Here is a 27026-nt window from a genome sequence, read left to right as displayed (position 1 = left end):
GAAACAAAATAATTCAAATGTACAAAAATCAGATTTGTTTTTAGTATTAATAACTACAAAACAATCATCCATGAACATTGATTTCCACATTCAAATTTTTCTCTTTTAATCTTTTCATTTCAGAGGCAATTTTTACTAAATATCATTGTACATACAGTCAGTGAATATGCTTACCGTGATCAAGTTTTGGATACATCTGGAATTTCCCCTTCATCTTGCTCAAACTCCACTATTTAGTCTTTAAAGCATCTCTTTTGAGGGAATAAAATCACATATATGTTCTAGTAATGACTGATCCCAGTCTTATTTATTTCAGACGCTGGAAGCTTCAAGCTGTCTGAGTCCAGTGCACTAAACATGATGTCAAGAAGAGTTCTTGTTTCCACACATCCTTACGCAGCACTTTCCACTGGTTCTTAAAAGTGCAGAGCATCTGCACATGGGCGAGGCAAACTGCCTACAGAATCTGATGGTACCTAATCAATATACATTTTACCACTTATAGATGCTAGCATTTAGAATCACAGAGTCAGGTCTGTAGTTTAACTCACTCTCTTCCCAGACAGCCCTGAGAATGCACAGAGCATGCTTTTTGCTACAACCTTTCATTCTCTAGTACCACAGTGTTACACTTCAAATACCTAATAAATGAAATATCAAATACTCACTTCACTGCTCAAGCTGGAGATTCTTTCCAGCTCATCTTTAAAAATTGAAATGAATGTTGGAAGCTGCTCAAAGAAAGGCCCCTAGCAACTGCCATGTTGTTGGTGAGCCCAAAAGTAGGGCCATGAGTTAGACCTGCAGCAAACATCAGAAGTCATTCTAACAGGCCTGGACCTTTCAGAAAAAGGGTCACATATTTTCACACAGAGAGACCAGTTTTGTTTCCTGGGCCACAGACTGAATTACAGATATCCCTCACTGCAGGAATATAACATGCAACCTTGAATGTGGGCTACATTGCTCCTGGAGATATACAGGTAGTACAACCATCTGCTCAATGTCTTTTCACTTTTCAATCAGCTGTTTATCTGCTTCCAGTTCAAAGAACAAAAACAGCCATTGTGAGAAAGGCTTAAAGGAGGTATAGGAGATGGAGCTGACATAGCAATAGGTATATGCATCTTTTCCCCAAATGGCTGCAAAAGCATGCATTAGCAATGTGAGGATCAAGGGGGGAAAAACTTACCAGAAATATTTCGAAAATTCTCAAGGAAAAAAGCCAAAGCACAGTCAGGTGGGAAAGGTGAGGCAGAAGAGCAGTACAATGCTCTAATATGGGGTAGCAATAGAGGGAGGAAGGACTTTAGCAGTACCTCTAAACTTTCTTGCATGAGAGTGCATTGGTACTAATATGCCTGATGGTTCCTGTATTGAGCTGTGATGTAATAGGGCTCTATTTTGCATAACTTTATTTTTTGATAGTAAACTTGAACATTTTTTCACTAGAACTATAAACATTTGAAGTTATCCTGAAAAGGGAAGAACAGAAGTGTTGGTGTGTTGGCAAGTATAAATGAGCCAGGAGTAAACACAGAGCAGTAGGCATGAGAAGGTTTCTACTCATCAAGTCATTCTGGATGACATTCTTTCAGTGGGAAGACATTGAAGAATGAGGAGAGAAAAATGTAAAACTGCATTTAAGAGGTAATGAGATAAACTCATAGAGGAATTCCATTTTATGTTACTTGGGATAAGAAGGGACCAGACTCCACATCTCAGAGGTGTTTTCCAGGCTAAGAGCTCCAAAGAGTATGTCCAAATTTGTATAGAATTTATTGGCATTTAGTCAGTTTCAGGTGTGTGGAAGGAATTAATTTTTTTCCATTCAGGAGGTTTAATCATTCTAGTACACTAAGCATACAACCTCTAAAATGAAAGAAAGTCAACTGCATGTTCTCTACTGCACACAAAAAGTTAATTGTAGGAGCAAGGTTTTAGTTTGAGAAACTAGAGCCAGACTTTATTTTAAGCAGCTTTTAAAATAAAGAAATCAATACTTTTAAGAATGAGGAAAGTGGTTTACATTTTGAGGACAGGTTCAGTAACAAAGCTCTGTCTTGCCACTGACAGAACCAGAGCAGTGATTAAACATGGCCCTTGACTTGTGCTACCTTTGGCTGCACTAGTGAGCACAGATGCTTTCCAAGGTTGAAAACCAGCAAGTCCTTCATAATACTATAATGTATAGCTGAAGCGGCACTTTATCCTCATGAACTAAATTTGTTACAAAAGCATTTTACTTGAGTCAAAGGGTTTTTTTCTTTTCAGGGAACCAATGTGCCTCAACAATGAATTTAAAAACATTTCAATTGTCAAAAATCATGAAAGATTTATTTCCCATTAAATGACTTCAGCCTCCTCAACCAAAGAGAAAAAAACATGTTTGATCCCATCAAATTTCACTTAGGATTCAACACTATATCCCAGGAGAGGCAAAAAAGCTGATAGCTCTGCAGTAAGAGCTCTCACTGGGAAAGGAAATCAGGAAAATAAATTTCATATTTTTACATCTATTCTTATTCTGTTACAGTGAGTTGAATAGATTCAACTGGTGAGCTTAGAGTAAGCGTTCCTTGGAAAAAGGAACAGTGGCTAGCCTTCAAGAAAACAGGTCAAGATCTAGCCTCTTTGCACATCCAACTAGAACACCACAACTAGAAGGCCACATTCCAAGACCACCAGGTTATCAGCTACTACTGACATGACCTGAGGGTTTGTCTTTTCATTGACTCATCAGAAAATGTAAGATGAGACAAGAAGCTTCCTCATCAGGAATTGTTTTCATTTACACTGACATGGTTCTTCCATAAGTTTGGACTCTGAAAAAATTGAATCATGCAAATCAAACTGCTTCCTTAGAAAATTTCTCTATGCGATTTGACAATGTAATTTTTACTATTATAAAAACTCTCTTTGAAAGAGATATGCAATATATATGCAAATTCAACCCTCAATTTATTTGCAATTCCAAGTGAGAAAAGACATCTTTTTTTGACTGACATTCTGAAGAAAGAGAACTAACCTACAGAAAGTCATAAAATAGAAATACCTCTTGAGGTGACAGGCTGACCACCACCTTCGTCATATGCACAATGATACCAAAAAATTTAAACAAGTGGTGTAAACTTAACATTCAGTTTATGGCTCTTGAGGCAATTCTTCAGAACAGCAAGCAAGTTATTAATGTTAATTGTAAAAAAATCCCCTGAAAACCTAGCAACATCCTACACATAAAACATCTAAGTTGAAAGTGCATATGGTAGCATCACCACAAGAAAGCAGAACAAAGAAAGAGAAAGAAGAAAAGAGTAAAAGGAATAGAAGACCTCTGGGCCTGAGCTAACAACAGTAAAATAATTTCATTTTTTAAGATTGGAAGCAGGGAAGTAGCATAAGAACAATACTTTGGCACAATGATCTACCAACTGTTTGCATTATACTACACTCAAAAACATTCAGAATTGCTCACCACAAAAGACAAAGTGTCACTAAGTGTGACTGGCAATGGAAGAGGAGACATGGGTGCTCTGATTTGGCCAAAATGAACTCCTATGGTAACCTACACTACAGACAAAGATTAAGAGAGCAGATTAACCATCTGTTTTCTCTAGTCCACAATTTTCACTTGTTCACTTTTAAAGTGTTATTCACTATTGACTCCAATGTACTATGACAAAATCGAGTACTCCAATGTACTCCTCTGATAAATACTGCTCTGAGATGGGCTTGCATTCAGTCTTACAAATTATATGTCCAAGCATTGAAAGTATGCTTGAAAAAATTCTGCATGCATCGTTGCCAGCTATGTGCTGCAGTTTGGAATTAGAGTTCTCCCAGCTGATGTCAGTACTTGGGAAAGTTCCTTGCAAACTGATCACTTTGCAACTGATCACTTTGCAAACTGGGTCTCTGTCTTCTGAGAAAGGAGTCTATTTGCAATCTGTTTTCCTACTAATTTTCAGACTGATATCAGCAGTGCAAATAAGTTAAAATTAAGTCAAGCCTTCATGTCACTAATTTCTCTTCCTTCTGACTTGCAAAGTCCCACCATCTGCTCCTACTCAGCAGAAAGAAAGCAGCATCTTTATTTCCTTAGAAAGCACTTGCATCACCACAGGTGGCCAGGAGATAATAGGAAAACAGCCATTTTTTGCAGCATTTTCCATTCATGCTGTCTGTCTCTTTGCTTCCTTGGGGAAGCATTATTTCAGAAACAGATGACAGCCTAGTCAGGCATCATAACTGCAAATGGCACAAGGGGAAGTGCCTATCCCAAACTGTCAAACATGACTGTATGAAATCACATCATAACACAGAAAAAATAGATATCCAGAAGACTTTATTTAGCCTTTTCATTATAGAATGTGCTGAAACTGTTGATGAATCAAGAAGGCATTAACAGCTGTACTTGACACAGTAAATAGAAGCACTGAAAAGAGATGTAGAGATATACCTAAGTCAAAATCAAATCACAAACAAAGATGAGAGAAGATGATATTTTTTTAGTGCCACGTGAAGAGTAGTCATTACTGGACCCTTCAGTGTGAAAGAGAGATTAAGTTCTTCAAACAAGGAATTCAGTATGAATATTAAGGTATGCTCTGTTTTCTTCAAAAAAGCCCTTACAAAATTACTAAAGAAAGTCCCTATCACAAAATAATTTTTCATTCAGAATTTAGATGTTTTAAACCTAATGCTCAGAAACAACACAAAGCTTGTCAGAAGAAAAGTGGAAAAAGAAAAGAAGGAACTTGATATGAAAGAAAAAACTGCCCGTAGCTTAAGACTATACAATGTGAACTGGAAAATCTGAAACAGGAAGTCATAATTACGGACTACATATTTACAGTGTGTGTTAATTGCAACTACTGGATAAAATTCAAACAGCAAGTACTGTCAGTATTTCTTAGCACTAAAGAACTATTTCTTTAGACGTTAAAGAAAGTTGCCTCATATTGATAGGAAAATGACAGATTTTTCCTTGTTATGAACAGTGTAAATCCTAATGCAAATATTTATAATTTATACACATTACTGATGGCTCTCTGAAGACAGTTATCATATACCTTTGGTGATTATTAAGAGAGGAGTTAAGCAGATGAGATCTCTACTTATTAAAAACTGTAATCCTGCAACAGGAAGGAAAAACTTGCCTGTTGCTACATTCTTGCCAAAGATTCACCCTTTAGACATGTCAATTTCAGGATTATTTTACTCTACTAAGATAATATAATGAGGTATCATGCTAAAAAGCTTAAGACTACAGCTGCACTACATGTAGGAAGGTAGGTAGCTCTCACAGTGATGAGTGAGAAGACAAGGGGCAAAGGCCTCAAGCTGCACCAGGGGAGGTTTAGATTGGGTATAAGGTAAGATTTCTTCATTGAAAGGGTAGTCAGGCATTGAACTAGGAATTACCATATCTGGAAGTGTTCAAAAGGAATGTAGATATAGAACTTGGGAATATGCTTTAACAGTGAATATGGTGGTGCTGTGTTAAAAGTTGGACTTGATGATCTTAGAGGTCTTTGCCAACCGTAACAATTCTATGATTCTATGGTTTATGAATGCAACATTTTTTCACATGACATTTATGTCTCAATATCATTCACTCAAAAGATTTTTTTTTAAATTTGAATCTTTAGAAACCCTCTTGAATAACTCACAGCTGCTAAAAAGGGAAAAATTTAAAAGGCAGCTATTCAAAAGGCAAGCAATTTTTTCAGAGAACACGCTTTCCGTAGGCTTTTACTAATCTAAGTTGCCCATTTACTTGTTCAACTTTATTTTTTAGTTAAACTCTCTGTTTTTATTTTATAAAATACTAGGAGAGGCATGAAAGACTAAAGATAGTCTGATGAGTAAGTTGCCATGACATAAATGAAGCAATAATTAGCAGCCTTCCTTGCAAATGGGAAACTAGCAGTAAGGGCAATGTATGTCTAGACAGAGAACCTGCCACTGAACATTTACTTTTTAAGATGCTCTTTACATTGTCAGAGTAGGTAGGAAGAGCTATAACAAAAGATTCCACTGCTTCTCAATAGCCAAATCTTAAAAACAGCAACCCTTGTCTATTTATGTTACTTCTAAACTTCGTTCAACTTGCATTTTTCAGACTAATCTTTTATTCTGGGCAACTGGCATCAGCTGTTTCAAAAGAAATAATTGATAAAACAGGCCAAAGTTGAACATGCAACTTTTCTCATAAGTTCTTAAAACACTTCTAAAATTTCTGTGCTTTGGGCTAATTTGACAAAAAGTTCAGAGATACTTCATGAACATGAAGAACCTCCAATCATCATTAAAATCTATCCAAAGACATGAGTAATATATAAGCCTTTGTGAACTGGACACTATCCTCAGCATAAATGTGGACTAATGCTGTTAGTCCTCTGAAGATTTGTGCTCTAATTTGGCATTTATTGATCCATCATGTTTGCCATATATGAGAAAAGGAGTAAGCATCACATCCACAAACCACAGTGTACACCAGAGACACAAGTGCCAAGAATTTAAATGAAACTGAATTCTAGGATCCATTATAAAACTAGCCCAAGAAACTAAGAGCTGTGAAAGTTGTCTTTTACTACACTGCTTAATTTCAGCCAGACAAAGGGGAAGAGAAAGAAATAGGAACCAAAAAGAAATCAAAAAGAGGGCATGAACTATTTTTTAATGACCTAAACTGAAGCCTGGAATATCTTGGGAGAAAAAAAAGCAAACCAGATCTCTTGCATTACTGAGAAAACAGACAAAAGATTTAGACAAACATTTCTAAGACAGGGAGACGTAGAGGTGACCAGCAGGCATGAATAATAAAGAAAATGAGAATATAATCAAAATGTACAACTGCAAACATTTCAAGAGATTTCAGCATTAGCCATGCTAAATTAAATTCACTAGAGGCCATCCAGAAAAGGGAATCAGAGTGAGAGAATAGGACTTTTAAATAATCTGTTTATATTCATCTCAAGCCATGAGCAATAGATCATAGAGTGAACAAAACTTACTGAATTGTTTTCATACACTGTAACCTAACATCTTCAAAAAATAAAGTTTGTGGGACCACACTTAAGCAAGACAGGAATAATGGATTTTATTCAATTTTAAAAAACAGTACTTTAAAGTTCAGAAAGACAAGGGATAAGTCAGAAAAGGAGAAAAGGATTCAAAGAAAGGTTTCAGTGGAAAAAGTGTTAGAAATTCTACCAAAAAAAAAAAATCTGAAAGAGTGACCTAAGAAACTTTACAAGCACCAGACTAAGATGAAAATCAAGACAGTCAAAGAAGTAACACTAAGGAACAGGCAAGCACCTTCGTGAAGAAGGGAGGAAGGCCAACAAGGTGGCAGGGGCCAGGACAGGCCTACAGGAGCTTTGCTGATGGCATTTTCAGCTAAGTGAAAAGGATATCAGCCAAACTGGAGGCAATCCAAAATTGAACCAGGGGTCTGATGAGCTCAGAGATGAACTAAGAGTATGGGTCTGGCTCTGCTCCTTATTTTGGAGTACGGCCAGAGAAGATGTGCCTCTTAATTCTAGATGGGTGAAATTTAGGTATTAAGACTAGTCCTTAATCAAGTCCTGATTCCTATGTGTTTAAAATAAGCTGTTAGGTCAACACTAAAGTTTTGCTCTAATGAATTTTAAAAATGCAAACAAAGAAACAAGGAAATTGTGACTAGGAAAAAAACCCCAAAGTACACACATGGAGAGAGATGCAAGAGAGGACACGACTAACCAACCTTACATGTTCTTTTAAAAGTAATATTCAGCATCATCATAATGTTTTTCATGCTAATTTTTGAACATTTAATGTTTTAAATGTTTAACTGTTATGTTAAACATAACAATTGGCATTTATTCCTGTAAAATATTTTAAATTTACTCTAAGAAACAAGGAGATGCACAGTTTTCAAGTTTTCAGCCATTACAATTTATACTGCAAGTTCTAGATTTTTTTTTTTTTCTGAGAACACGTAATGAATAAACTGATAGGTGTTCCTGTACTGTCTTTGGTCAACGAGGTTGGAGTAGAAACAAATTCCAAAACTCAGCATCAGCAGCTCTCAGCTCTGCATCACATGGAATTCAATTATGGAGGTCTGGTGTTCAAGACAGCTGTATGCTCCTTTGAAGTACGATGAAGTACTGGTTACATAACAGGGCCGTACACTACTTCTGATATTGTTTTACCAGGAGTGTGATCTATTTAGGGGATTGATACAGAAAAATAGTCACAGAAGCTGTGATATTTGTGGCTTACTGAAAGACTGAGTCAAATTAAGATCACTGCTAATCCAGCAACATCTTAAATTCCTGACCTTGACAGATGGTTGATGGAGCACTAGGTTACTACTATGTCCCTCCTTTTGGATATGTTAAACAAAAGATAAGCAAAATATCTGTTTCTCAGAAAAAGCATGGTATATCCATACAAAAAAGAGTCTTTTCTGTTTCTCTGCAAACTTTGAATTTGATAAAAAATTCTATTTAGAATGCAGGAGAAGCTTTTAAAAATATGGTATTCAATAATCTAAAGGAGATTGCTGAATATATGGTAACAGCAGGAGAGGGGAAAATACTACCCGACTCTTTTAAACAACCTGAAAAATAAGAAGCTTGTCTTTTCCAGTAACTTTTATGAGAATATTTAACCACAAGCACTTTCAAATGCTGTGTGATTTTAGGTTGCCTGAGTAGCCTCAGTTTTATATTTAAACTGCATTTTTCAATTAATTTCAAAAACTAGTTAAAAAGTGTTTCAAATGTTGCATCTTAAAGAAAAACAAACAGTAACACTAAAGTCAAAACATAAGCATATAATATTGTTAGAGATCTTTGTAGATCAACTGGGTTATTTAGGAAAGCTTGTATAAGAATTCATTGGAGAAAAATTATTCTTGCAGTTTTCCCTTTTCCAGTTGTGTTAAACTATTCTTCAGGAAAGATGAGAAAGATTTAAAGAGTTAAGAAGTAATCATGTTCTCTCATATCTATGCCAATCCTTTTTTGAGTGTCTGTAACCAAACTTCAGCTTAATGTGTAGAGTAGGGATGATCTTAACTGTATCAGCAAGACATTAAGTAGATTAGTTAATATTTGTATACTATTTTGAAACTAATTGGTAGAGAGAAAAACCCTAATTATCTTTAGCCACATAAAACAGTACAAAAGTGCCATAGGTTACAACAATAAGATCCTAATGTTGAATTCATTATCCAAGAGAAAGAAAAAGTATGTAAGGTTATGTCTACAACCAGGTTTGTAACAGTAGGCAAACAACTGGCCAGAGAGCCCACAGGTACAGATAACACTATAGCTGGAATGCCAGCATATTTTCATTAACCCCCTTGCACTACTTTGTATCAAAAGTATTTTCAGGGAAAACAAGCAAACAAACAAACAAACAAAACAAACAAACAAAAAACTTAGTATAGACATCTAGTTTGTGTTCTGTAAAATTTTCTAACATGCTGTTTTCTGTTTTTCCTTTGATTTATATATTTTTTAGGTGAAGCAGCTATTGATAGAAATCTTGGTAGTCATACAGAGTGCTTTGATTCAAAGAAAACAATGAAAACTGAAAATGAGGAACAGACTAAGACTGAGCTATAACTTAAAAAGTTATGAAATCAAGTTATAGAAGAACATACTTATGTGGATACAAAAGCGTACATACCTTAGCAGAGAAAAATAACTGGTTACTCTCCTAAGGGCAATTTTCATTAAAATGACAAACCAAATTCTTTCAGGAGGGATAAACTATTAGAAAATCATGTCCTGTTTCACAAAAGAGGCAAAAGACAAATTTTTCAGTACTTACATCAAACGTGGGTGTGCTTTGCTTGGCACTCTGGTTACATGGCTCTCTGAAGCAGTCAGTGAATGGAAGCAAAAGACCCATTGCAATAATGCGAGAACAGAGTTTTTCTGCTTCTTCTTGTGGTGCATTTTCCTGCTGGCTGAAGAGCTTTTCCAGCAGAGTTCGTCCTGCCAAGGTGATGAGAGAGCAATAAGAATTTGTAGCTATATGCAGGACACAAGTGTTTAGGTATTACAATGTGTATTGAAAATCTGAAATAATACAAGTAAAAAATATTAAATAAAAAATTCTTTAAAATGTATCTGATAGTAAGTCTTTGATATAAATATTTCTACATAATGATTGTAAGCAATCTAGAGCCTGATTAATTAGGATCAAGAAAATTTTCAAGAAAATATATGTATATATTATATGCGGCAGCTCCGCTATGAAGTAGGAACAAAAACCATGAGTTGTTATTGTAGCATCAATTTCCTATACAATTGTCTGAAGGGAAAAGCAAGATATTAGCAAGAGATGAAACAAGCTTTTCCAAAGATTTTGTACAAAGTTAGTACAGAGTCTAACCTGTCAACTCCTGGAATGAGTCTTTGTTTTTTGAAACATAAAATTGTTATAGTATTTGAGAAATTTTGCTGTGTTTCTTTGGAGAAGCTCTCAATAAAAGAATAGTAACAGAAAACTCTCATAACTATTCTGTGTAAAATTGTATTGTATACAGCTCCAGAGTGGTGGAGTGCTCCAAACTAATGTGCAGTGTCACAAGCAGCAATTCAGAGAAGTAAAGCTTATAACGAGCAAGAAGATACTTATTCCTCTTATAGGGCCAGATTTCATGATCAAAGTGTTTTCTTTTGTTATCCAACCAGAAAATGAAAGGAAAGCATATGTTATATAAAAGGAGAAAATCTTAGTGGTTTGAGATATGACAATGCTTTGTGAGTTTAGCCACAAATAGACTGTAAAAATTAGTTACATACGCAGGTTGCAGTAAAATGTACATTGTAAGAATATTAAGTTGCTTAATCTCTAAAATGTCAGGTGTATTAAGATGCCAAAGTTTAGATTCACATGATATGGATAGAGAGATTAAATAGATCTACTGAAAGAGAAAAGACAAATGGAGTAATAAAGTTAATTGCATGTTTGAATATAAACTAGCTGGGAATACAGCTTGTACCTAAGTAAGTTTCAATAGCCTGTTTTTTCCACCCACTCATTCAAAGCCAAAGGTATTTTAAAAAAACAAAACCCAAAACTGTGTTAAGAAAGCATTTTAGTGTAATTTAGCATAATTACAATAACATTGATAATTATAATTCTACTGGTTTTTATATATAAGATTTCTGATTGAACATTGACTTTATTCAAAATGTAAAATTTCCCAGGCTTTCTGAACATATGAAAAAGGTTTTTCTTTTCAACATCTGGAAGCAATTTAAAAAGGATGCTCTAAGTCACATTTGGCTAGAAGTTTCTGCAATATTTTAATTTAATGTGGCAATACACTCTAAAATAAACAATGCATTAAAATGTTGGAAGCTGTTTCTAAGATTTTCATCTCCGCATCTAAAGATCTGTTAATTATCTGATTATTAGTCCAAGTTTGCTAGCCTTTTATTAGACAAAACACAATACATTCAAGGGAATAAAAAGGGAGATAAGCTATGAGATAAACTCGTACAGGACATAAATTTTGTTATGTTTGCCAGCTAGTTTGCCTCTGTTCCTTGGTTACACCATCTAAAATGCAATGCCAACAAAACTCCTTATTCAACATATTCCTCTATCAGAGTTCAGCTGTTAATTCTTTAAAACAATTTATTAGTTCAAGGCACCTTTCTTGCTGACCACAGAGGATCACTTTGCTCATACACAAAAAGAAAGAATTATACAAGAAACTGACACATTTCTGCATGCTATGTTATATAGTGAAATGTTATCCGACTACTGAATGTCAGAGTTGATAGATTTACTTTTTTTTTCCTCCCTTGACATTTCAACATTTAAATAATCTTGTCATGTTTTGAGAGTCTTCTCGTGCATATTCAGAACCAGAATAACCCCTTCCTTTTGCTTTGACCTAATTAGCAGCAAAAATATCTGTAAAATACAAAGCAGGATATGAAGCTTCCCCCACCTTAATTCACCCAGTCATTTGCTAATTTTTATAGCATTTAACTGTCTTGCTCAAGTTCAAATACATTGTTCAGCATCTTAATTGCTATTCAGTTGGAGTTTAATTTTCATAGTAGTTTTTAACTATTTTCTAAAAAACTTTATTATTCAAACAACAGAAAATAAGTATATGTGTAAAAAAAGTCATCAACGAATTTAATTAATTCAGATTATGGTAAGAGAATTATATAATTTTGTCCATCCTAGCATGAAGTAGTGTTGGAATAAATAAGATATTAAAATTTATTTAATTATATTAGCAAGTACTTCTTAACCTAGAAGAATCAACAATTTGATTTGAATGGATTTCAGGCTAAATTTCAGTCAACTACAAAATTTTGAACTACAATTTTACACTGTTAGTTTATAAATAAAAGGCAGCAGTAACAGCTTTTGGCCTCAGACACCTTAATCATTCATGAGGTAATTACATGAAGTAATACCTTCTGGTGGTGATGATGTTTGCAAATAATTTGGAATAATTAAATGGTGAATAATTTGATAATTATTAGATGATCAGCTGATTTCTGCTATGGGTTTAAATGGAATGGCAAAAAATTTCTCTTGACTGCCTTTACCTGCCATGAAAACAGTAAAAATTAAAACCAAGGTCTCTGAGATCTCTTTTTTCCCTTAAGAGGTTAAATTACCCCCTTTAAAACATTATGTTCACCTTTAAAACATTTCTTCCTAGAAATCCCAGGTCATGAAGTTCTTGAGCCCAATTCTTACCTTTCCCCTAATTATTTTCGCAAGGCATGGAAAGCATCCTAAATTTAGAATTAGACAAGAACTTCAGCTTTAGATCAAATAAGTATTCTGAGGACCCTGCCAAAAATCTTCAGCAAGATGACTATAAACTCAGAAGGTATTTTTTTAGGAGCTTAGAATAACTTATTAAACCCCAGTGAGGGATAAAAATACTTTTATTTTTCTTCTATTGCAAAGGATTACACAATGAATCAACTAAAAGAGATTAAGTTTGGAAGTATCAGGTATTCTGGCCTTCTGTGTATATTTTGTTATAATTTTGCTACTGTGACTCAGGCAGAATTTTCTGGCTCAGCTTCCAAGTTCCTTGTTCTCCACCTTTATATGACCTGCCTCTTTCTCCCAATCCCATGCAGATGAAGCACTATTGATCTTGTCTCCTTCACTATGACACAAGAGGTCCTCATCCAATCCCTATGATCAAGAATTGAACACCACTGTTCATGAAAACCATCTCTGTAGAATATGCAATCTATTCACTACTGAATGAAAATTCACATGTTCCAGTATGGTTTCCATTCATACTGTCTTCCTATATGAAAAATGTGGGTAAAAGAGTGTTCAGTATTGTCCACAGAAAAATACAAGCAAATCCTGACTCAATTAATTCACCTTATAGATCTTTCATATGCTCAGAAGACAAGCCTTTCAAAGAGCTACAAGGTGAGAAAGAAAATCCTTAAGAAGCAGCAAAATCATAAAAATGTTGTTAGCTTTGAACTTGCTAAATTATCAAGGGGAAGAAGAGACACGAATGGAAGTGAAAGTAGAAAGAAAACTGGAGTAGTTGTACTCATAGTCATACTGAAAACACACACATACACTGAAGGCACTGTGCTGCCACAGAGTTTGCAAAAATGCTTCCCTGAGGATCTTGCTGTTATAACCTCACATTTATCTTTAAAGATGTTCTCCTATCCTCCTTATGCTGGATTTGCAAAAACGCAGAAGCACGGCTGTCAGTGAGCACCAGCTGAGACTAATGATCAAAACGAGTTATACTCCAAAAGCTCCCCCTTCTGCCAGTCTCAGTGATTGTCTCTCCAAAAAACCACTACACCACACTTTCACCATTAACACAGCAGCTGCATCAGTACTTCTTAACCTACACACACACTGGAGACAGACTTTCCATTTTTATTCTTCCTAATGCAGAGTGAATGTTTTCAGTATAACACCAGTTCTGAACACCCTATTCAGTCACCTCAAGATCTAACATGACTTATGCACATACTGCTCGCATCTTCAAAAACTGAAATCTGCTTGCTTCCTTTTCCCCACTTTACTCCTTATTTTGTCCATTTTAGTAAGATCAAAAATGCTCACACAGCAAAGTGATTTCATAAGCTTTGAAGCCAAATATTACATTGGCTTTGCTCTATTTTTGGGAGACAGTACAGGAAATAAAGGGAAAGGAAGAAGGAATAGACAAAATGGTTAAATTCCATTTACAATATTTTCTTTTAGTCTTGCAAAATGTGAAAAAACAGTTGTAGCCTTCTTATGGTTTTTCATTCAGAAAGGATTTCAGTGATGAAAATAGTTTTGTAAACAAAGAATAACAACAAACAAAAAACCCCAAATTAAAAAAAACAGAGAGAAAATAGGAGGGGAAAAAAAGGAGCTGCATTCAAAAGTTAGGAAATGCTGTATTTCAGCTATCTGCTGTTCCATATTAGTCTAATTCCAATTCTTTTTTTATCTCCTTTTCTACGTATGCTGGCAACAAGGTGGCAGCTAACTCAGGCCTCAGTGGTCTGGCAAAGCACCTGAACAGTGCAGCACCAAACATGCCCCAGAACGCCAGAAGAGGACAACCATGTCAGAGAGACAAAAATACTGCAAAGATGTTCATATTTTTAGCTGAGATAGCAATTGCAACTACATGTAATTTCGTAATTTTCAGTACATATTCACCCATTCATAGTATTTGTTCAAACTATACAGCAAAAGTTTAATGAATAATTTTTCAGGGCAAATCATTTTCACCTTTTTGATGTTCAGCATACTTTACCAGGTCTCAAATATTTCAAGCACACTAATATTTTACATATAAAATTATTACCTCAATGATAAAAAAGTATTAAAGTTCTTCAATATTTTTATTTCATTTGACAGTCTTTTCAAATTTCCAGTTTTTCACCTAACCTGTACCACTCAGCCTAAATATAATGTGCAACACATGAACTGCTGAGAAAGAAGAGGTTTTCCAAGATGCACATGTAACCTAGGGAATGAAACAGAAATTGGTATTCTCACCAACTTTTCTTCAAATAATAAGCCCAAGTACTGCATAAGTGCATATTAAATATGCATTTGCAGTATAAAAGAAGCAATTTAACTTCATCTGTTGTTTGCCTGAAGACTGACCTAGGAGATTATGTCCAAAATTACAGTATTAGAAACTTCATTTATTGTTCTTTTTTTCACTGTGGAATTTCTAATCCTCTTCTGATTTAGACTGGTAAACTGTTCTACATTTCTCATCCTGGGAGGTTGCTTTAGCTGTTTTGTTTTTTTTTTTTAATTTTTTTTTAACGACTGAATTTTTATTGACAGATACTTTCCTAAAATCATGTGACATATTTCTGACAGCCTGGTTACATAAAACATGAAAAACCTAGTAAGTAACAGGCCTCCACACAATATTGTTTCATAACAAAAAAAAAAAAAAAAATTAAAAGTGCCTTCTGCTTTGAATAAACACAAAATAAAATACATTTTAAGTCTATCATTTCTAGGCAACATAAACCTTAAATATAACAAAATTGATCAAGGTCTAGGGTTAGGGCACACATTGCTACAGTACTGTCAAATATATTTCCTTTTGTTCTTGTTATCCATGTAATAATTGATCTCTGCTTTCACTGATTGTATAAAAGCCTATGTTTCTAAGGGGGGGAAACCCACAGATGTTATATATTGATATCTTTATATATTTATACGGTATATTATCATATTATACATAAAATATTTTTTTCATATTTCTATCTTATATTTTAGTATTTAGAACATTAATAAAGCTAGAGATATGTGGAAATACTAAAGAAGATTGTCCTTCCTTCTCTGATGTTCTGCCTCCAGATTTCCTGGCTATGTTCACATGGATGGTATGAACTAAACCTACACATCATCTTAAATTCAGAAGTCAAAGTAGAAAGCCTGTCTAAGCCTGAGAATTAAGAAAAAGACATTTATTAACATTATCTCCCTCATTCCCACAGTTTTCTGTGGCTGCCTAAACACAGTTTCAAAGTCAGAAATATCTATTTATTAAATTACAGAGAAAAATACATTGATTTAATAGATTCATAGACTATTCAAACTAGAATAAAACTATCAATTATTAGTTTTACATTTCTCAGTCCTGTACTTGATTGTCATAATAAACACTATGCTTTACTTTTGCCAAATTGTCTGAATTTCTTGGCATCTCAATCTTGCTCCTTTTACAACGTCCTATCTCTAATAGTATTTTTGTTTAGTATTAAAAATTTTCTGTGTAACTCTTCACTAGCTCTAAGGATTGGACCAGAGTACATCAACCCCTGTGCAACTCAAGCAAGTATTTTTTTTTCCTTTATTTTAGCCTTACATTTATCACTAAAAATTTAAACAGATTCTGGGTTGTGCAAGACAGCTTTAATAAGTGTATAAACTGAGATTTCAACTCAGCTAAGAACAAGCAACATATTACACAGAAAAAGAAAGAGTATCACATAATGCTAGCAGCTTCAAGTGCTGGAGATACTCCAAAGAGAGCTAAGGAACAAGTCTGCATGATCCCTTATGGAAGCAAGGGCATTAGCTGTTACTGGAAGAGAATCCTGCCGCTACTCCCAGATGCATGCAGGGCAAAAGTATCACCTCAGCAAAATGGCCCTGAAATTCTTCCAGAAATGCCCTAATGGAAAAAGCAGAGGTCTGACAAAGTTTGAAAAAGGGATTCTCCAAAACTAAAGGTGAAAAAGAGAGGTCACTGAATTAAGGAAGTAAAAATTCACCCCAGAAAGGATGTTACAAACAGTTTTCTAAAAAACTGCATCTTCTGCTTGATCTATAGTTTTCCTTGACTGAACCAAGCACCTGTATTTTAAAACAACCTGTTCATTTGTGCTGACTATGAGACATGACAACACCACCAATTTCAGCATATAACCCAGTGGTCTGTTATAAGATTTCTTAAAGAGATGCCATATTTCCACAAATCATGCTAGAAAGCATGTGAAAATCTAATTAATGCAGACCTTCATCATGATGAATGAAAACCTAAGGTCAGCTCAGTTCCTAATCTTGAAATTTGTGTCAAAATATAGAAAGACAGAAGTGGAATGAAAATTTTACTTAGTAGTGAAAATATCAAGTCCTACCAGTGCTATGGTGAGGACAAAGGTCAGGACACAGGTCTACTCTTGTGTTAATTATGTTATAAACTTTTCACAGCCTGACTGAGCCCATCAATCACAACATTAGGGGGGAGCAGGCCAAAATGACACAGTTCCTCTGGTGGCAGTGAAGTAACATGACAGAGTCCCTTCTCTAAAACCACCAGGACTTTTCTTTGGATAAATGATTTGCAGTGCTACCATTATGTACGGAAATGCAGACAAATGCCTTCTTACTACTCTTGTGTTGTCTAGAAAGCAGCTGTAAATAAAATGTTATCAATGTAGTCTTACTGATCTTTGCTAAAACCATGTTGCATTTTGTTGTTTTTCTTTACCCTTTTGTCATATACTCAACAGTTAATTATATCTTATCATTTCCTCCTTCAAGATTTGTTCTAAAGACTTGTGTGCTGCTGCAGTCAAAAACAAGATAAAATTGGCTTGATTATTTGCAATAACAATATTTTACTTTTTATAAAAAGCAGGTATCATAGCTTTGCCGTCACCAGAGCTTCAAAATATATTGAAATATTTGTGATAGACTGTCACAGTGCTTTCAGCATTCTTCCAGATTAGCAACTCTGTCTCCCTAACATGAACATAAGCTCTTTGAAATTTTGCTTCCATGGTGACTAACATTTTACACCTTTCCCCCACAGTGAATTTTCTTACATATGATATATGTAAAACAGGATGAGCTGAGACAGAATATTAAGCTATTCTTTTATCCCTACCTTTTGCTGTATGTCATTTATTCATGTCATTTAGTGACATATATAGGAAAAAATAAGAACACATCTTTCAGAAGTTTTCATATAGTAACTTTCGTTACTATAGTTTTGTATAGTAACTTTCAGAAGCTGAAGATTTTAAAATTATTTTTAAATACCAGACAATTCCTCAATTATGATATAGCAGTGGCACAGAGTACAAAATATCTTTCTAAAAATATCAACAAGATGTCCCCCCACCCCAACATTAAATGACATATCTCCTTCCACATGATTTATCTTCAGGTTCTAATGCAGTATCATTGCACCTTACAGAGGTACATTTATGAAGCTTCCCTAATTATACCAATTTATTTTGAAGGAGAATCTATATGTGTCTGTCTACAAAATCTTTTAGGCACCATATGCATCTTTGGCAAATTTCACATTGTGTTTTCCAGGTACTTAGCTTCCTCTCAGCAAGTATTTAATTCTGTCTCTTTACCCTTTTAGTTTCTGTGGTGATTTGTGATGTGAAGGCAGTATTCTGTGCCCGGTTCTCACAGACTGCTGGAAAGCCACAATTCTTTCTGTCTAGCTCTTTTAAAGTAAGAAGTTCCTCTGATATCTTTTTGGGCATCTATTACTAACAGCATCTTTTTTCAGTCCAACCTGATACACAATATTCTTTACAACCCTATTTTGTAAAACTTTATTCCCAATGATTTGACATTTTATTCCACATTCAATAGAGTCTAGCCCATCTCTACCTTAGAAGTAAATTCTCAAGCTCAAGCTTGTGTGCTCAAGCAGCCAAAAGTCACAAGACACAACTGAACTCAATCAAACTAGGTGGTCTTTAAAGTGGGATGCAAATAACACATCTCTTTCAATCTACTCATTAGCTCCCAAGCATGCCCAGCTTTCTTTCCCCTCCATGACCTGTGTTCCCAAGGCCTACTAATCTCACACTTTAATAACTGCTTTTTAATATTTATCAAGATGTACAAAAGCTTTTCTTTGTATCCATAAACAAACAACAGTTAGATGAAGAAAAAAAAAAGAAAGCAGAAAGTTAGAACTACATTCCACAAAACCAAAAAACTAGACATGCACATCTATCTATTTGTGCAGATATGTTTGTCTATACTTCATTTGAAGGAAACCTAGAAACACAACTCTCTTGCTATAACTGGGGCTTCATGTTCTTTCAGAGATGTAATCAAATATTTCCCTCAATTTCTCTGCATAAACTATTTCTTGACTCTTTTCATGACAAAATAGCACTCAGATACACAGCTGCTTTTATGAAGGCAATTTTTTTTTCTTTATGAATACTCCCTTTTCTACCATGACTTTTAAGTCGTGTTAATGTAGACAGTTATTGTGATACTACAGCATAGATTTCTTTTTTACAGTGATTTTTTTCCTTTATCGGTGCAAGGAAGAAGAAAGGATAGGTGTTTCTTTTTCCCTGGTGCATACTATCTCTGCATCTTCAAGGGACATCTGAGACGGATCTTCTCAACATCAAATGAACTCTAGAATGAAAGGTGCTTTCTATAATTAGTTCCACAGTAAAGTTATCGGTGCTTTCTCCTGATTCAAATTCACACCAGGTTCAGAGCTTTGGCATTGCTTATAATTTTATATAGATCCCAAGACCAAAAAATTCATACTTATACTGACAAATAAGAATGTCTCAATAAATCTCATCTGTGACTAGGCTTTCCTGCCACTACTTAGCTATATATGTCAAAAAGACATCAAAAAGATAAAATTGTCAATTTTTATCTACTTCTTCTATATTTAGTGTTTACATTTAGCTTTATACATATTAGGGTTTACTTTTACAACCTGTGATGTTTACACACACAGTCTCATAACCACTACTTCTTACTGTTGCAAAACTGCTAACTTAATGGTTCTACTGCTGTGCAACTACAGATGAAAGAAGTCATGGTCCGTGTTTATCTGAGATTAAAACAAGGTTTAGCATCAGAAAACATAACTCACTTCCTGGTCAGAAAGCCTAGCTATTTCCATCAGTGTGAAGAAAAAATTCTGGACAGCAGCAACATGGAAATAAAAGGAGGAACAGTCCTTTTTTCACTCAAAGTTAAAAAGCCCACCTTGTTGTCCCTAATTTTCTTTACATGAACTTTAGTGTAGGAATGCAGGAAGCTGCTGTTGCTTAGAGAAAATAGTAGCTCCTGAACCCACTTTGCTGCCTTTTCTAAAGCATTTAATGAAATGCAACTAGGCTTCTATTATCATTTCAAGAGGCAGGGATGAAGTGGCACAATGTAAAGCCCTAACATCTGTCCATCACTTTCCTGTCACAGCTTTGTTTTGCTTTTGCCCTGTTCCCTTTGTACCAACTCACCCCATTCCCAAAAAAGATCAACTGCCTGCATAAAAGTAAGATTCTGGAAACTTGCAGTCCAGCTAAGTGCTACAGAATGATGTTCTGAATGTACCTAAAATAACCAGAGCTGCAGTCACCCACACCTACACATATATGGTTCATGACCGCTACTCCTTATGTAAGCTGAAATTTTGGCAGAGGTGGTTCATAAGGAATACACTTGGCCATATTCTGAGCTTGATTAAAGCACTAAACAAACAAAATATCTTGGGTAATTAGTATTTTGATAGTTTTTTATCACTATTATTCACATTAAAACTTAATCCTTCATATACAGTCAGCTTAAAATATCCCTAGAGTTGCTTTTGAAATCCAAGGTTTTTTTCCTTAGAACAGTACAGGGGAAAAAAGGGCCTGTTTCAAGAAATAGTTTGGCTTTTTTTTTTTTTTTTTCTGCAAATAAGTCCTACACACAGTTGGCTTTGGTTTTTTTTAAATAGACCAATCATGCTCCAAGCTATTAAAAATACATGCATATTTAAAAAAAAATAAAGTACATTAGATACAAGAAATATAATCAAACTTAATCTCCACATAATTATTCCCACTGGAATAATCCACTGCTCATTTCACTGAAATGAAGTCACTGAAGCACACAACATCCTTGAATGGCCAGTTCGAGACACATGCCTTGTGTGACAGAAATTCTAGAGGTATTGTGTCTCAAAACCAAGTAGAGATGCACAGACTTCAGCTATAAATTGTCCCTTTTCCTCTCCCCCTTTGCACCCCAAAAAAGACCATCAGACAACCAAGACCACACATTCTTACTCCAGACATGTCGGGCTGCCAGTCATACCTCAGAATGTGCTGCTCATAATGTGGTTGCCCAATAGATAGAGCCACTCAATCTCATGAGCAAAACCTGTTACTCCTAATGAAGTTCTAGATAAAGATCAAAGTATTAATCATGAGATGCCATCAAAACAAGCCTGTGGCAACACTGAGTTCCAGTGAAATTACTCATGTTGCTCCAAATCCCATATTGCAGTGCTGGCACAGTAACATTAAAGTACCTTATCAGCACGCAACAGTCTTTCAATAACATATTGCAGCCCACTTTCAAACACATTTTAGTACAGTTGAAGTGCAGTATTGGAGTGATCCCCTCTTCCCAAGTTTTGTGTGTACTAGGCAAAAAGAGGAGGACCTTTCCCTTCAGATGCTTGCTAGCAACACTCAGCGTAGCATGTGATCACATACCACATAGAGGGTGGCTGCTGGGCAGCTCCCTTAGCCAGAGGAGGCTACACCCCATCTGATAAAAGAATCATCTGTATTACTTCTAACAAACATCAGCAATGAAACAGCAAACCATAAGTAATTTTAAATAACAGCTGCACAATAAACAGTCTACTCAGGATGCCAACAGATACAAATCCATATTGTGTGCAGCATCACATGAATCAGAGAGCTTTTTTTTTTTTCAAAGCCTTAAAAAAAGCATTTAAAAAATCTACTCTTTTGTCTCAGAAACAAACCTTCATCCAACTTTTTCAAGTTTTCCCATACTTATCTATACTAAACCTATGCATATGCCTGCAGACACTGCACTGCAATTGCAAGTGGGAAGACAGCATTAACACAGTACAAAAGTGAAAATAAGTGGCAGAAATCAGCAGACATGAGTACACAAGCGCAACACTGGCTTCAGGTTTTGTTTTATGGTAACCAGGGCTTTATGTTTGTCTCCTCTTTACAGATAGAGCAGAAAAAATATAAATTTCTGAAGAAAAATTAAAAGACAAATTATCTGTTTGAAAGAGCTTCATGCAGCAAGTGTATTACAACCGGCCAACAGTGATTAGAAAGGGCATGGGTTTGTCTTGGTCAAGTTTAATTACCATCTGGGGCAGCTGATGAGACTCATTCAATTTAGGTAAAAGATACCCTTATTAGCTCCTCTGCAATCACTGCACCTCAAATTAATGCAAGAATGAAATCCTTTTTACTAAAGCTATCTATTGGCTCTTTCATTTCAGTTATGTTCATGTTTGGAAACATCAGTTTCATTTTCCCACCAAGATACTCTCTTTACATTAGTGCAAATTATTCACTGCCATATACCAAAGTGAGAGAACCAACTCTTGTTGAGCTCTTGTTCTCCTGGGACCACGATACCATGGCTCCCCTGTGTATTGGGTAATCTAGAACCTGTAATCATTGTCACTACAAATTCAAATACAGTTGTCCACATAAAATGTGAAATAGATCCAATGCCTAAATTACAAAATGCCCTTAAACTTGTCCATACCACTTTCCTAAGAAATGCATAGAATTCAAAATACTGTACTTTTCTTCTTATATAAAGCAAAATTAAAATACGCTAAGTCTCTGCCATTCAAATACATTGCTTCCATCTACATTTGACATTAAAGCAGTCTTAAAGAATTCATATGGCTCTCTGTGAAAACCAAATGGTACACAGCCAAACCACAACATGGTGCAAAAGTAGGTCAATCATCAGCATAGAACCTGCTGTCATTGAAACCAATGATAAAGTGTTGTGGAATATTTTACTTGATTCCAGGTCGAAATGCAAAGCAACACTGCAGTCACTGTACGGCAAAATGGGATTTCATGCTGTAGGCAAGAAGCTGTTTTTGATTGGCTTTGCTTTTTTTTTTTTTCCTTTTTTTTTTTTTTTTGGTTTTTTTTTTTTTGTTTTTGTTTTGGGTTTTTTTTTTGGTTTTAGGCTAGAAATATCCCAGTATAAAGAATCTTATTTCTAAAAGCCTGATGCTAATCCCCAAATCAATGTATCTCATGCATGTAAGTAAAATACAACATTTTTCACAAGTCATATCAAATTATAAGAAAATTATTTCTGTAATCATTGTTGTGCAGAATGGTTTATTTAAAGAGACTTTTCTGCTCTTACAGCAATAGTAGTTTATGGATATAGTAATGTGAAGTTTAATTTCCCTTTTTTATATACACTAGTTGTTATTTTTAAATTCTCAATGAGTTTTAGCTTGTAAATACATTTTTTAAAATTATGAATGGCCAGAGATGAGTCATTTCCAGTTCCCTCACTTTAAGCTTTTCTGCATGAACTGAAAGATATAATTGTCCTCTGCTCGTAAAGACAGCTGGTATGTACATGCAAATGAGGGTCACTGTAATTTCCATAAGAGATAGAACTACTGTTGCATTGGACACTGGTCCCTTCACAATAACAGTCTAAAGCACTGGTGGGAAAAAAACCCAAACCAAAACAAAAATTATTTTTAAATAAATCAACACCTTGTGAGGAAATGTGGAAACATCTATCTCCCAGAAAACAGATATCTAAAAGAAGTACCATATTCTTGAAGTTTGCCACATTCAATTTAGTTCCATCATAGCACCACCATAAAGTCTAATTATAGGTGTGGCAATTAAAAATTTTCTGAGTTGTTTATAAGCTGTCAAGTGTTGATAACTAAAAAAAAAAAAAAAAAAAACCACCCACAGTGTGCTTTTTATATGCTATAAATCTGAAAGTTGTGAACACCTCAAACTGGAAAAGTTTAGGAAACATGTCCAAAATTCTCTAAGAAACAGGTGAAAGGGATTAAATCAAACAAACAAAAAGATTCAGCTCACTTCACTGAGGGCTAGTCTCAGAGGGGACTGGCTTTTTCTGTGTTAAAATTTTTGAATTCTAATTTTCTAGACTGAAATTGGGGATTTTAGTTCAAGGCTACTGAAGAATGAAAGCATTGTGATTTGAATCTAGAAAATAATTTTAGCTATTTACTTCCTAAATCATACTTTTTTGTTTGCTTTTCATAAAACCACAGAAAAAGCTCACTCCATTTTTTGCAAAGACCTGGTGTACATGTATGGTTGCTGTGCTTATGCATCTAGAACTGACTTCATTAAAAAAAATCTGATTTTATCTAATAGCAGATGCTCTTAGGGTATATTCTCTTAGTTCTACAGGTTTCTCAAGTGAAAAATATATGGAATATGTTGCTGAGTTTCCTCTTTATACATACCTCCTATGTGGCAGAAGTGTTTCTAATTATGAATATATTACCTTTAGAAAGAAACTGCAGATGAGGGGAAGAGAAAGAGAAAATAAACCTCAGAGTGAAGGAAAATATAACCATCTACTCACACAACTTCATTTGTGAACTTTCTAGTCCCATATCTTTGGGACAGGATGCAAGCTGCATAACAGGCAAAGTAAAAGTTTAATGAATGAGTCACCTTATGTAGCCTGAGCAGCAGCCTGTCAGCTACCAAATTGTACAACCCCCTTCTCCTCCCCTGTTTTTGCTGCCTTTCAATACACTGACTTTTTTCTTCTCCTCCTTCCCCCTTCTGAAGAGGAAATTGGTTCATTTCTGAAGTGCTGTCCATCTGTACTAGCATGGCTTTTTCCTTTTTGTACTAAGCAAATCCTCATCATTGCCTCAGTCTAACACCAGGTGCAGCTCTCATGTATTTATATTACACTAGAACAGCACCTAGCACAAGAAAACCCAAACAGGATCCTGGATACAGAAAGCTTTGCATTTGAAAGATCTATTTATGCAGAGAGCTGATCTGCCTACAACAGTGCAGCTTTTAGCATTTTTCAACAAGAATAATTTAAGGCATTCAGCCTTTTCCTACAGGATGTAGACAAAGGAGACAAGTAGAAAGAAGAACTTCAAAGAGTTATACACTTCCTTTACTGGCAGTACTGCCAGACTGATGAAATGTGACTGTGTTTGCAAGATCAGGCCTTGGATTGCAAGGCCAAACTACTGCATGCAATGAATTAAAGTATTATTTTTAAAATATTTTCAAAGTTGTTGTGGGAAAAAAAACCAAAACAACTCTTGATACATATCACTCACCTGAAAAGACATTGGGAAATGTCTCTGTAGAAGCCTGGACCCCTGAGGACTTTCTTGAATGAGTCAAAGGCACTCTTTCCGTTTGAAATTTCTCTCTAAACCCCTTGTGCTCCAAATAGTCTGCAGAGCTCACCTTCTCCGTTATCTCGCTTTTGTGATTAGACACCTCTTCTGTCCAGTCTGCAGAACGACTGAACAAACCTGCCAAACTAGCAGACCGCTTCTTCCTGATTGAGACTTTTTCCTTTTTGTGGAAGGACTCCTGCCTCCTTGTGAAAAGTGGGCTCTGGGATGGGGAGGGAGAAGGTGAATGGTTGGGAGAACTTAGTTGCCTAGTTGTGGTTTTGATGTAACAGGGGTTAATTAGATAGGGCTTAAAGCATCGGGAGCCAAGTATCGGACTGTCTGCTGTTCCTTCAGAGGACAAACTGCCATTTTTCATTTCTGTGTATAAACCATTACGCAGCTCCTCTTGACTGGTTGACAGAGTGTGTTTCCCTTCCTGAGTCTGAGCAGCATGATCACGGCCTGCATCTGAAATACCACCCTCTGCTACCGAGCCCTGAAAATCAACAGCCTGCACTTCAGCAATTTTAGCCTCAGTATCTGCCACTGGAGATGGAAAAGCTTCTGTGGAGCTGTGTGCCCAAGACCCATTTTCTGCTGCAGTTCTATTCAAACCATCTTGTAGTTCACTGGCTACAGCATCCACTCCAGCAACGGGCTGCTCCTCAATCAGTAGCTGACGTTCTTGTGTTTCAAATAATCTGTTACCAGGAGAGCCTGTGCCATTTACCGCTTCTTTCGGTTCACGTTCAATTGCACAGGAGACAGGAATGTTTTCCACAATTTCTGATACCTCTGGAAAAGCCCCATCAGTGTCTGGGCTCCTCTCTTTGTCAGTGGTAGTTACTGAAAAAAACCGTTCAAAATCTAAGGGGGTTGCTTGAGAATTAGCCATGTGTCGGCCCATTGTTTTGGTGACAAGGTCCTCAGTTCCAATGTTAATTGCCCCCTGCTGCTGCTGCTGCTGCAGTCTAATAGCTTGCTGGATATCAGAAAGCAAATCCTCTTGTTCTGCGGCTGAATGGAAACTGTATATATCCGTATCAGAGCCAGAGCTGGTCCTTTGTCCATCCTGTGTCTCTGCAGCAGCTGGAACAGTTTCATTTCTGATTTCAAAATGTTCAGCCTCTGTGTCTGAGAGACCCCCTTCATCTGCAGAGATGCTTATATCAGGAGTTTTGGTTACAATTGAATGAGTACTGTCCAGCTCCCCAGGCTGCAAGGCCTGGCTTTCCAAAACATCCTCCCGTGAACTGCTATTCCCATCTTTAGCCTTGGACAGATTTTTTCTGATCCTCAGATTTGAAAACACAGAGGGCCTGGAGTCCGACTTACCCTTCTTCTTACCCGATTCGCTTCCTTTTGCATGCTTCCCCAGTCCCCTTCTGCCTCCCGATACCTTCTTTGTGCCGTCCGTATCCTTGGGCCCAGAGGCATCTTCTCCTCCTTCTTGCACATCACCTGTATTTTTCTTTAGCTTCCCATCTTGATTCCCCATGATTTTTCGCAGTGCAACGCCTTTGGCAATCAAGCCATCCTCCCGGATTTCATTCCTTTGGCCTGCTGGCGAGATCCCCTCTAGTGATCCAGGTTTGTTTGCAGGCGGCGGTGATGCAAGTGAAGCAAATGCTTGCTGTGCCTCTCTCCCATCTGCTAGAGCTGCCTTTTTGCATAATGTGCTGCTTGCACTGGGCTCTGCTGGGACATGCTCAGTACAGCACTGAGAGCTGCAGACAGCTCCTTCCAATGGCTGCTGCTCTTGGAGCTGCCTGCTCGTCAGGCTTCTGCTGCACTCTTGTTGATTTAGGAAGGATTCTGT

The 27026-nt window shown here is 36.0% G+C and overlaps 1 protein-coding gene across 1 annotated transcript in view; it reads right to left on the bottom strand.

Annotated features, from left to right (window-relative positions):
- Positions 1 to 26705, bottom strand: part of FMN2 (formin 2) — a 154472-nt gene extending 127767 nt beyond the window's left edge. Inside the window, exons 1-2 of the mRNA XM_053938818.1 lie at positions 25142 to 26705; positions 9835 to 10001 (exon numbers count right to left, since the gene is read on the bottom strand). Of these exons, the coding sequence (XP_053794793.1) occupies positions 9835 to 10001; positions 25142 to 26705 (1731 nt within the window). The remainder of the gene's footprint in view (positions 1 to 9834; positions 10002 to 25141) is intronic.
- Positions 26706 to 27026: the final 321 nt, after the last annotated feature.

Source organism: Vidua chalybeata, chromosome 3 (genome assembly GCF_026979565.1).
Source record: "Vidua chalybeata isolate OUT-0048 chromosome 3, bVidCha1 merged haplotype, whole genome shotgun sequence".
Lineage (NCBI taxonomy): Eukaryota > Metazoa > Chordata > Aves > Passeriformes > Viduidae > Vidua > Vidua chalybeata.
The sequence above is the reverse complement of the archived record's forward strand: the minus strand, read 5'-3'. Positions and strand labels throughout refer to the sequence as shown.